Source organism: Arachis stenosperma, chromosome 8 (genome assembly GCF_014773155.1).
Source record: "Arachis stenosperma cultivar V10309 chromosome 8, arast.V10309.gnm1.PFL2, whole genome shotgun sequence".
NCBI lineage: Eukaryota > Viridiplantae > Streptophyta > Magnoliopsida > Fabales > Fabaceae > Arachis > Arachis stenosperma.
Genome location: NC_080384.1, coordinates 6,443,448 through 6,455,372, shown reverse-complemented (window position 1 = coordinate 6,455,372; position 11,925 = coordinate 6,443,448). Strand labels below are relative to the sequence as shown.

At 36.2% G+C, this 11,925-nt stretch overlaps 1 protein-coding gene across 1 annotated transcript; it reads right to left on the bottom strand.

Moving 5' to 3' along the window:
* Window positions 1-1,117: 1,117 nt before the first annotated feature.
* LOC130943628 (uncharacterized) lies at window positions 1,118-6,401 on the bottom strand. Its single transcript, XM_057871591.1, has 5 exons — window positions 6,047-6,401; window positions 3,607-3,745; window positions 2,820-2,851; window positions 2,111-2,197; window positions 1,118-1,758 (listed from the first exon to the last, which is right to left on the bottom strand). The coding sequence occupies exons 1-5, from the start codon at window positions 6,242-6,244 to the stop codon at window positions 1,633-1,635; spliced, it is 582 nt and encodes a 193-aa protein (XP_057727574.1). The 5' UTR covers window positions 6,245-6,401; the 3' UTR covers window positions 1,118-1,632.
* Between the last annotated feature and the right edge of the window lie 5,524 nt (window positions 6,402-11,925).

The window sequence follows — 11,925 nt, the reverse complement described above, 5'->3', positions numbered from 1 at the left end:
GTGCTCATCGTCGACCTCCATGTCTGCCACTGGACTCGCAACATAAATCGGCGATGGTGTGAGAGGTGGGTCATCTTAGACGAAGTCTGACGAATCAGATCCACTGCCACTGACGTTACCAACCTCCGTAGAAAGCTCCATCACTTGCTCCGCAATAATTCTCCCATGGATGTCAAATATCAAGCGGACATGCTCGTCATCATGGAGCCAAAACAGATAAAACTAAAAAACTCCATTTCCAATCGGTGCTAGCAACCTATACGCCACTCTTTCAATCTCTTTTCTCCCACTACTACTGATGCAACTCAATATCAGACTCTTCAAGTTTGCCAATGAACTTCCAGGCCAGGTACACAACAGAATGGGATTCTCACACTCAAATGTTACCCTATTATCACTATTTCTCATACGGCAATTTAGATACACACTTACAACCAAGAAACCAGTACTATTAGACTTTTTGGCTTCTTTTCAGAAGGAATAGATAGAAAAAGAGTAGTACAATGTTTGTGGAGAATACAAAGGATTACACATCCTTTTATAGCCGTTGAAAATTTGTCTTGACATATCTCGTTTACAGTATAAACGGAGTAATACAATGTTTGTGGAGAATACAAAGGATTACACATCCTTTTATAGCCGTTGAAAATTTGTCTTGATATATCTCATTTATAGTATAAATATCATAATTACCCTCTTATCTCGTTTACAGTGTAAACGAAATAAGTTAATACGTATCTCGTTTACACTATAAACAAAATATAGGCTACATTTCTTCTTGGCCTTTTCTTATTTACAGTATAAACAAGATACGTATTAACTTATTTCGTTTACACTGTAAACAAGATAAGAAATGTGATAGTTTCTGATAAAAAGTTTCAAAATGCATATTTCGATAATTAAAATATTTATTTTATTTATTTCAAAAAAATCCTGTATTTTCTGCTAAACAATTATGATCTCGATCGAAATCTTATTAAAAGCTACTCCGGTCTTGAATTATATAGATTCGGATTAGATATACATGAATACATAATTTCTTTCCCAAAACTTCATTTCAACTCGAAAGCATAGTTAGCAAAATCAGATTAGACCAACTCGTTCAACCAAAAAAACCAGTGAATCGGCCAAATAACCAATTCGGTCCAAGCATCAAACCACATGTACATTTTATTTAACACAGTCAAAACCAACAAGTTCACAACAAACCCTCGTCAAAACCGTTTCATGAACTTTACAGGTACATGGCCACCAACGGAGGATACACAACCATTTATTCAAAAATGGTGCTCTACTAGGTCGTATTAATAACATATATAGTGCAAAATAAAATATCTATACTATATCTTGTACCATATATGTTTTATTTTTCCAATACGCTATAAAATATAAATGTCAAAATAAATCCTATTTCATATATTTTATTTTACACACAATAAATTCTAAATATTATTTTCATTTCTTTTATTATTTAAATTTTAAATTTTATTATAATTTTATATATTTATTAATTATTACTGGACTGATTTAACTAGTAACCCACTAAGTTTATGCGAAGTTGTTCACAAATCACAATTGGATACGCAAATGGAATATTTGGATAATTAATTTTCTTCCCTGTTGCAGAAAGCTTCATGAGCTTTCACCCTTATTGCCTACCACATAACGAGTACTGGTGTCACTAGAGTGAAGTTGCTTTCTCTTTTTCACGAGATGCAACGCAGTTTTCCTATCATCCCGTGCTTCCTCAAAATCAGGCTGCACAAAACAATAAACATGGTTAAGCTATTTCAAAAGGAAAATAATTGGTTGAACGTATGCTTCAGAACAGTGCATCTAAGAGCAAAGCCCACTTCCTGCTAAATCCAACTGACCCGATGTTAAAATGCATTGGTGTAAGTTCATCTTTCATTCGGTTTTGCTAATCAAAATTAACATGTAAGGCCAACGGCTTATTTAACTGAATGTTGATTTGTAATATTATTTACCACGTTGTGTATCACACAAAAGCCCTTAGTAAAACCTAAAACCTCAACCCATAAAAACCATGCTTTCTAGAAAATGTCTACAGGCATCTAACCTAATTACCAGGAGCATCAGGGAGACAAACCTGGAGAGCTAAAGCTGAGTCGAAGCTTTCAATAGCATTATCTGGCTCACCGAAGTTCAGCTGTGCTCTGCCAAGTGTGAGCCAAGCCTGCAACAATCAAGATCGAAATGCTCAGACTAATTTGATTTAAAATGTTGTTTCATCTTCCTTACTAGCTTACAAGAATAGGTGTGAGATGAGTCCAAATGAATATGATATATATAATCTTAATCTTAATAGTAGTACATATTTCTCATACAGGTATGAAGGTAATCAATGCTGTATTTATTCAAACTGCAACCACAAAGAAACTTTGCTGATCATGTTAGAAACGAGGGCATGTTTAGTTTCACTAAGGTAGTTAAACAATGTGGACAAGTGTGTTGTAGTAGTAATGTGGGAAAAGGAAATAACTAGTCATACCAAAAAGAGCAGCTCATATGGGAAAATAGATTTATAGGATTGTATAAAGTAACAGACAAAATCCTTTCACACTAGGTAAGGTCAACCAACAGATCAAAATGACATTGTGAATCTGCCATAACAAAGTCATAAGGAGGGCCATTTAAGATTGAAGTTCTAAAAAATAGTTTCGCCTAGTGTTTTGCTAAAACATGATTATAAAGTGAAAGTAATAAAAAAAAATGGAGTATAAGATAATGAACGTTTTAAATTGGAAAAGGTAATACAGAATATAAAATGCATAGTAAATGTGTTATCAGCATCACACCTCAGCCCACGATGGCTCCAGTTCTGTAGCTCCTGCCAAGAGAAGAAAATATATTATTTTTGACAAAGAACATCCAAAAAATCACAAATATAACTAATTAAATCCTTGGCAGAGTTAATTTCTTTCATTCATTTATTATTGTTATTATTATTATTATTGTTGTTGTTGTTGTTGTTGTTGTTGTTGTTGTTGTTGTTATAATATTGTTATTATTGTTATTGAGATTGAGAGAAAATAATAGAACATAGATGATAAGAGGTCCTAAATAGAAGAGTGAAAAGAAAGGAACTATTTATGACAATTTCCAATCTCTCAGCATGAAACATAGCTTTATGATCTGAAAGTTGTGTGTAAAGATCCTGAGCCTTACACAAATAGAGGCCAAACATCTAACCTAAAACTTGCTTGTCAGAAAAATGTCATTGAAGATGTGCATATTGTCCTCCAACCACATACACCAAGTAGTGGCATAAATTGCAGTGTCCCACGGGTATTGCCTCTTTCCTACTCCCAAAATCAAACAAACTTACTCACGAAGAACTGATTAATGGTTGCAGGACACACCCAACATTCATAAAGGAAACCAAACAAATCATTCCCTAAAAGCAGCTGTGAATTTTACAATGCAAAAAAATTTCCTTGGCAGAGCTAAATTCGTCACAAGCTGCTTCATAATGGTTAAAAAAAAAAACCCAAAAAAAAGACTTCATGAAATAGTTCATTTTCTAACAGGAATATAGTAGTTTCATTTAGTGCATAATAAATAGAAAATACAGGTTTGACTCACGTGTGGCAGCCTTCAATGCATTCCAAGCATCTCCAATTTCCAGTAATACTTGCGCCTTTTGTTCATGCAAAACTGAAAGATCAGGGGTCAAAGTAAGAGCAGATTCCCATTTAGCCAGTGCTTCCCGGTACTTCCCATCCTGCAAAAGAGAATTCAGAAACATGATGTGATATTGGTTGCAAAGCGCAGTACAAATCAGATCCTACTCAATCAACAAAGACTAGATGAATGACATGTTGCATGCCATTTCATGATAATATCATATGATTGATATCATCAAAAAGCTCAAATTTGAACTACAAATACATATCATAGTAGTATGGAAAGTATTAGATTCACACTCACAGAAGTTAATCTGAAATCAAACATTTGGTATTAAATAACTCAGACTTAACAAAGAAGTCTCACATAAGTAAAGAGAAAAAAAGAAGAGAAGCATTGCAGGAGTAGCAATCAGTCAGTAGTAAACCAAATCATGCTTGCATTTTTAGCTAAAAAAAAGGGAAAGAAAAAAGAAAGTAAAACTGTAAGTCTGTAACATATTGTATTCTATTCTCATAAAGCTCTGCACATAGCTTAAAAGAGCTTGATGCTCAAGTGCCTATATAAGCAATTTTGGTCATGTCATTAACAGCCATCAACCACCCCACAGTAAGATATCTAGAGCGCAAAGTTCACAGGACTAACTCCCTAAACATTATAAGCCTAACTCCTTCCAAGCCAGTAAATAGGCAAAAGGATGCCAGTGTGTTTATGTAGGTTGTATTTTCCATATCCTTAGATAATGTTGGACTTAAAATGTTGCAAGAAGGATTTGACAAAAATTTATGAAATGGTTGTCACTTAACATGTTCCTATAATAAAAATAAATCTTATGCAGTTGATCAGGAAATTCACAAGATATGAGATCCAATTTTTCATATATAATATTTGATATTTTTCAAAATCTCATGTGCCTCTGCTACCAAAGCCTTCTCTGATTGGTCTTAATTGTCGATTTAGTTTAGATTTCTTGCTACCATCTATCAAATCCTTATATCAGGCCTTAGCTGCCTTAGACATTGTAATTCAAGATGCTGAGTAAATATAACTCTTCCGACAGTCGAATCAACACTGGAAGAACTCCAACCACAGCATCCTGGAAAACTGCATTCATTCAGCTGACATGTATGTAGGATGATTGAGAACATTTATATGAGATGGACACAGCTTATTTGCAAAGTGATAAAAGAAAATGGAAAACAAAGGCCTCTCATGGGTATTGAGCCTAAGAAGAGAGATCCTACTTTTCAAGTATCGGAGGAAAATTATTCAATCAGAAAGATTCTGCTCATATAATGATGAAGTCAATAGAAAAACACATGCAAACCACTTGAAATCTCTCTGGATAGAGTTAAATTAGCGTTGTAACACTCTAAGGAGGATAAGGTATGTGATTTTCTTGTTTGGCTGAGCCTGTATTTCCATCAAGAGAAGAGACAGAGTCTAGGCATAAAGCAAAATGTCAATACTCATCGATAAAGTCTTGCTCTCTTTTTCGGAGGTAATCAACCAGAACATATCTACATAGCGTGCTTGTTTCAGGTGTCATGTTGAGCTGCAAATCAGGGTTTTACAAAGAAAGGTCACAGTTTTAATTATCAGCAGAAAATCATCCTTCTTGAACCTAATAGTCAAGTCTTCGAAATTAGACTCTATTCTTCCCAATTAGACAGCCAATCACTACTTAGATTGATTTACCTAAAGCAGAAAATGTATTTAAACAATTAAGGGAGCCAACTACCGAAACAACTACGCATACGTGAGTTCATACGGACCGTGTGATATACAGTTCCCTTTTTGAAATCACACCGTTGGGTTTGTAAATTACACATACAACTTGTAATGTTACGTTGAAAGCTTTGTAAGATATGGTAAAAGTTTGTGAGGTGTTTCACATGCCCATTTGAATAAAAAATACTTTAGGGTGTGTGACGACCGTATGCCATAGTTGTTGTCTATAGATGGTTGAAATAGCAAAACTGTACTTAAGTGAACCCATCGGAACTATTATATGAAATTCGAGAGGTTCTAAGTTCAAGCTCCTTTCTTCATCTTTCGCATCCCTTTTAGCATTCTCCTTGCCTTCCTCACAAGTTTCTTGTATGACAACATAAACTATGTACAAGTTATGTCTCAACTTCCAGGTGAAGAAGTAGCGCAGAGGCCTTGATTTATTTTGGTTTGGCGCATGACCTTGAATTTGCATTCCCAGGCACTACTATCAAGTCAAGTAATGAAGACAATTTATACTTCTAAAAACATAAACTGGGTGACCCAAGAGCCATGACTCAACTACAAAATGAAATGCACTCATGTTTCCCCATCACAGATTCCATCTTCCAAATAATAATAAGAAGAACAAAAATGATAATAAGGAATATGATCAATTTATATATACCAGAGCAAGCTTGTCTCCCTGAGCTTGAAATTCCTTAGCAAGTTGTCGTGCTTCCTCCGAGCCATGCGAGTGTTCTGGATGGGGCTGAGGGTAAAGGGGATGCTCGTCTTGATTGTGCTCGAAAGGCAGGTCGGTGAACTGTGGCAACGCCTCCAAACAACGCTTCTTCTTCGTTGTCTTCTTCCAACTTACTTTCATCTCGGCAAACCGGATGTCGCAAACACTCTAGTTCCCTCGTCCTCTATTATATCTACTCCAAAAAAGTTTTGATTCGCATCCAACTATTCTTATTAACCAAGTCTAAGCGAGGGGGCAAAACACAACAAAACTCATTACCATACTTCTTCGCAAGGTTGTTAGAACGAACAGGTCAATAAATCGATGAGGTAATTAGTTTATTTGAATTCATCGGTTTAATTAAATATTAAATAAAATTATTAAAAATATAATATATCATTTTAAATATTTAAATTTAATAATTTTTAAATTAAAAAATTTTAATATAAAAATAATTTTAGAGTTATACTTTAATATAAGACTAAAAAGTATTATATCTCAAAAGTAAATATAAGTAATTTTTAAAATAAAATTATTAACAAAATTTAGCCAACAAATATATACTAGTTAAACACAGGTAAAATTACAATTACACAATTATAAAGATTCAAGTAAAAAACAATAGTAAAATTTTTAAATTTTAACGCAAAATTTTTTAATTTTAACACAAATTTTTTTAATTTTACTTCCAAAATTTTCTTAAAATTCTGAAGTTGATGTTACAATTATTTTTTTTACTTTTTATTCTTCTTCATTTTTTAATTTTGAAATAGAGACAAAATTGGTGTAATGTAGCGTTATTAGAAACTAAGATGTTCATTGCAGTTGTGATGGTAAGAGACAACGAATCAGACTATCTGAATTAGCAGATCAATAATTAGACGGTCTAATTTAGATACACATATTGAATCGTCCGATTTGTGCATCACGGTCCACATGTCGCGCATAAAGCAACCACACTCCATTCTTCTCTAACTCTGGTGTGCTCTCTCTCTCTCACACACACATGCACAACCCTTTCTCTCTAATCCATCTGTGTAATAATCCATCTTTTTTTCATAGCTTAGTATATCAGGATTTCTGTAACGAAAATTATAGTTCATTCCGATACAACGAGACAAATATAAATAAAATATTCTACAGAAATAAAGAGAGAAAAAGCTGAGAAAGAAAAAGTAGCACAATAAATAAGAAAGAGAAAAAATATATTAATAAAACATTCTTTTTTATACAAGACAAAATAGTATCAATAATAATAACTTGTATCAACCGGATCTAAATTTATCTGATAAAATTCTATTACTGATATTTCTTGATTAGTTTAACTCCAAAAAATATTCTAAATATATTTTAGAGTTGAAATATTCTCTACTACGAATATTCCTCTTATTGATATTTTTAATCGTTTTAACCAATATGATTAGAATTGATAATCGTGTAATTATCACTTTTGATGATTATTCTTCAAAAATTAATCTCCTAGGCACATAAATTAGTAATGATATGCTTACCTAGCTTCCATGTCTCACTCTTCACCACATATTTATTCATCATGTGGTGAATTAATTCAAGAAGAGGAAGATTATGTGATCTATGTTATTACCAATGTTCTGAAAATCGGATCGGACCGGCCGGTCTGACCGGTTTAACTGTGAACGGAATGTTTTAACGGTTTGGTTTAACCTATAAAACCGTCGGTTACAAAATCGTTTAGAAACTACTGAACCGGTCGAAAACCGGTCGGTTGGACCGAACCGAGAGCCGGCCGGTTTTCCAAAAATAGTGTCGTTTCGCGTTTTGGATAAAAGAAAAAATGGGAAGCCTTCAGACGTTCAGTGCCTCCTCTCAACGCTCACTCTCTCAAGCAGCTCTCTTCCCCCAAAACAAAAACCCTAGCAGACTAGCAGTAGCCTCCACCGCCGCCGCATGGAGGAAGACACTGCCGTCATTGTTCTTGAGCTCTCCAACTCCTCTCAACTTTCACTCTCTCAAATGAAGCTCTCTTTTCCCAAAAAGAAACCCTAGTTTACAGTAGCCTCCACTTCCGCTGCAAGGAGGGAGACAGTGTCGCCGTCCGTCGTGCCGTCATCGTTCTTGAGCTCTCCAACCCCTATTCAGTCCAATCGCAGCTTCTTTGTCGAGTTTAGCGTTCGTCGTCTGGTCTACCTTTGCTCATCCGCGCTTCTGCTGCCGTCCATCGTCGTGCTTGTTGCCTAGTTGCCGTCGTCCATCATGCTTAACCACTTTCTCTCACACTCTGCCCAGATTACTCAGATCGAAGAAGGCAATGGCTTGATAAACCCCATTTTGACAGTTTATCTTGTATTGATTTTAAGAGATTTTAATACCTTTTACCCTCATTTATTCAATGAATTAGCATAGTTTTGTGATTGTCTCCTTATTTGTGCTTAGATGTGAAAACATGCTTTCTAGACCTTAAAGTAGCTAAATTCAATTCACCTTTGATTCCAATAGATGCCTTGATATGTTTGTTAGTGATTTCAGATTGAAAAGGCTAGGAATGGATCAAAGGAGTGAAGAGGAAAGCATGCAAAGTGGAGAAATTATGAAAAGTCAAAGAAGTTGAACTCGCCCATGGACGCGCACGCGCACCTTGCGAATTACCCCATGGACGCGTACGCGTGATGTGCGCGTACGCGTCGGTGTTGGTTTATGATTTTTTTAATAAAAATGTGGCCAACGAATTCTCAAGGGTTGTCGGGCCCAATCCCAACCAACTTTGGCACCAAAGATGCTATTTAAAGCCAAGGATTGAAGAGCAAAGGGAGTGATGAGCGGATAATTTATACGTTTTTTGGCATTATTTTTAGTATATTTTTAGTATGTTTTAGTTAGTTTTTATTATATTTTTATTAGTTTTTATTTAAAATTCACTTTTCTGGACTTTGCTATAAGTTTTTGTGTTTTTCTGTGATTTCAGGTATTTTCTGGCTGAAATTGAGGGACCTGAGCAAAAATCTGATTCAGAGGCTGAAAAGGACTGCAGATGCTGTTGGATTCTGACCTCCCTACACTCGAAGTAGATTTTCTGGAGCTACACAAGCCCAATTGGCGCGATCTCAATTGCGTAGGAAAGTAGACATCCTGGGCTTTCCAGCAATGTTAGTAGTCCATACTTTGCTCGAGATTTGATGGCCCAAACAGGTGTTCCAAGTCAGCTCAAGAATTCTGGCGTTTAACGCCGGAACTGGCACAAGAATGGGAGTTAAATGCCCAAACTGGCACAAAAGCTGGCGTTTAACTTCAAGAAAAGTCTCTACACATGAAAGCTTCAATGCTCAGCCCAAGCACACACCAAGTGGGCCCGGAAATGGATTTTTATGTCATTTACTCATCTTTGTAAACTCTAAGCTACTAGTTCTCTACAAATAGGACCTTTTGCTATTGTATTAAGAATCTTTTGATCACTTTAGATCTTAGGATCATCTTTGGACGTCTAGTTCTTAGATCATGGGGGCTGGCCTCTCGGCCATGCCTAGACCTTGTTCTTATGTATTTTCAACGGTGGAGTTTCTACACACCATAGATTAAGGTATGGAGCTCTGTTGTACCTCGAGTATTAATGCAATTACTACTGTTCTTCTATTCAATTCAGCTTATTCTTATTCCAAGATATTCATTCGCACCCAAGAACATGATGAATGTGATGATTATGTGACACTCATGATCATCTAACTTATGAACGCGTGCCTGACAACCACTTCCGTTCTACAAGCAAACAAGGCTTGAATGTTTATCTCTTGGATTCGTTAACGGAATCTTCGTGGTATAAGCTAGAATTGATGGCGGCATTCAAGAAAATCCGGAAGGTCTAAACCTTGTCTGTGGTATTCTGAGTAGGATTCAAGGATTGAATGACTGTGACGAGCTTCAAACTCCTGAAGGCTGGGCGTTAGTGACAGACGCAAAAGAATCACTGGATTCTATTCCGACATGATCGAGAACCGACAGATGAATAGTCGTGCTATGACAGAGCGCGTTGAACATTTTCACTGAGAGGACGGAATTGTAGCCATTGACAACGGTGATGCCCAACATACAGCTTGCCATGGAAAGGAGTAAGAAGGATTGGATGAAGACAGTAGAAAAGCAGAGAGACGGAAGGGACAAAGCATCTCCATACGCTTATCTGAAATTCTCACCAATGAATTACATAAGTATCTCTATCTTTATTTTATGTTTTATTTATCTTTTAATCATTAATCCTCTATAACCATTTGAATCCGCCTGACTGAGATTTACAAGATGACCATAGCTTGCTTCATACCAACAATTTCCGTGGGATCAACCCTTACTCGTGTAAGGTTTATTACTTGGACGACCCATTGCACTTGCTGGTTAGTTGTGCGAAGTTGTGATAAAGAGTTGAGATTGCAATTGAGCGTACCATGTTGATGGCGCCATTGATGATCACAATTTCGTGCACCACCAACCTCCAATTCTCCACCATTTAACAACCTAAAAAGGTCATTAAGTTGATGATCTGTTTCCAAAATAGCATATTAATATGGGCAAATGAAGTTCATTGGTGAAATTATTACCCACTCAAATTGCTCTTGGGATAGAATTACCTTCCTAGATTCTTGCATGAAGACTCCACTTCTTGGTTGTCAACTTTTTCTTCATCAACCTCTTCAAGTTCTTCCCCATCACTCAAGTCATAACAGGGAGGTTGTGTGAAGTCTACATCAACCTCTATACCAAATCCAATGGGAAAGGTTCATCCAGATCATTGAGGGGATTGACTAATGTGGACAGAAAATTACTAATGATGGAATTCACTTCTTGATCAACCTTCCTCAATTCTCCCTTTACCTCTTTCGGCTCACTCATCTCACCTTCCTCCTCTTGTTGCGGTTCAAAACTTAGCTCCTCTTCTTCCACTTGAGACTCTGTATTTTCCTCCTCATTATACTCTTTAGTTGACCTTCCATATTCCTCAAGGGTAGTGTTTTGATTGTTTGAGCATATTAGAACTAAGTGGTCTATCGCTTCGGCTATGGTAGCCATGAATTGCCTTTGCTTCTTTCCGAATTCTTCTTGCTCTTAGAGAAAAGCTTGAAGGTCTTGTTGTTCTTGGAAAAAGGTTTGGAGAACTTCACATTTAGATGAGAAGAAAGGTTCATTGGTTGGGAGCAAGGTTGTATAATCGGAAGGTGGTTTATGTTAGTGAGTATATTGAGGTGGTATGTGAGGAGGTGATAGTTCATATGGTTGGTGGCAAGGTGCATAAGCATTCGGATTCTATAGAGGTGGGTGGTATGGTGCTTGAAGGTTTGGTAGTTGAGGGTTATGTAAGGAGGTATTGTTCATATTTTTTGGTTTGGTATGCACATCGGCGAGGGTTTGGCTCATTGTAACATGGGGGAGGTGGCTGCCATCAGTGTTGCTCATATGCATATGGTTCCTCTCTCAATTGGTTCTCCCATCCCATAATGCAATCCAAAGTTGCAGTTGTCATACCCTACAATATAATTACAACCAACTCTCACGCAAGGAGGGTGATAACTCATAGAGAAAGTAGAAAATAAGAACATAAAACATCAATAAACAAGAGAAACAAAATCCTAATTACTAACAAAAACAAGCAAGCAACCAAAAAAGTAAGCTATTACACTATTCATATATTCACAACAACCAAAATTATGACACTCAATTGCACTAAGTTCTCAGGCAATGGTGCCAAAAACTTGATGCGAGCTGAAAGTCGATACAGGAATTTCTTAAGTATAAAAAATTTCACGTTGCGAGTATAGTCCCAACCGACAAGCCGACTAGCGATCATAGTTTAATTCAAAGAT

Excerpts from the sequence above, each read along its gene's own strand:
- LOC130943628 (XM_057871591.1), bottom strand. The coding sequence starts at position 6,244 with ATGAAAGTAAGTTGGAAGAAGACAACGAAGAAGAAGCGTTGTTTGGAG. Across the intron at positions 3,746-6,046 it reads AGGGAGACAAGCTTGCTCTG|GATGGGAAGTACCGGGAAGC; the intron begins GTATATATAAAT and ends TCTCTTTTGCAG. Across the intron at positions 2,852-3,606 it reads TGCATTGAAGGCTGCCACAC|GAGCTACAGAACTGGAGCCA; the intron begins GTGAGTCAAACC and ends TTCTCTTGGCAG.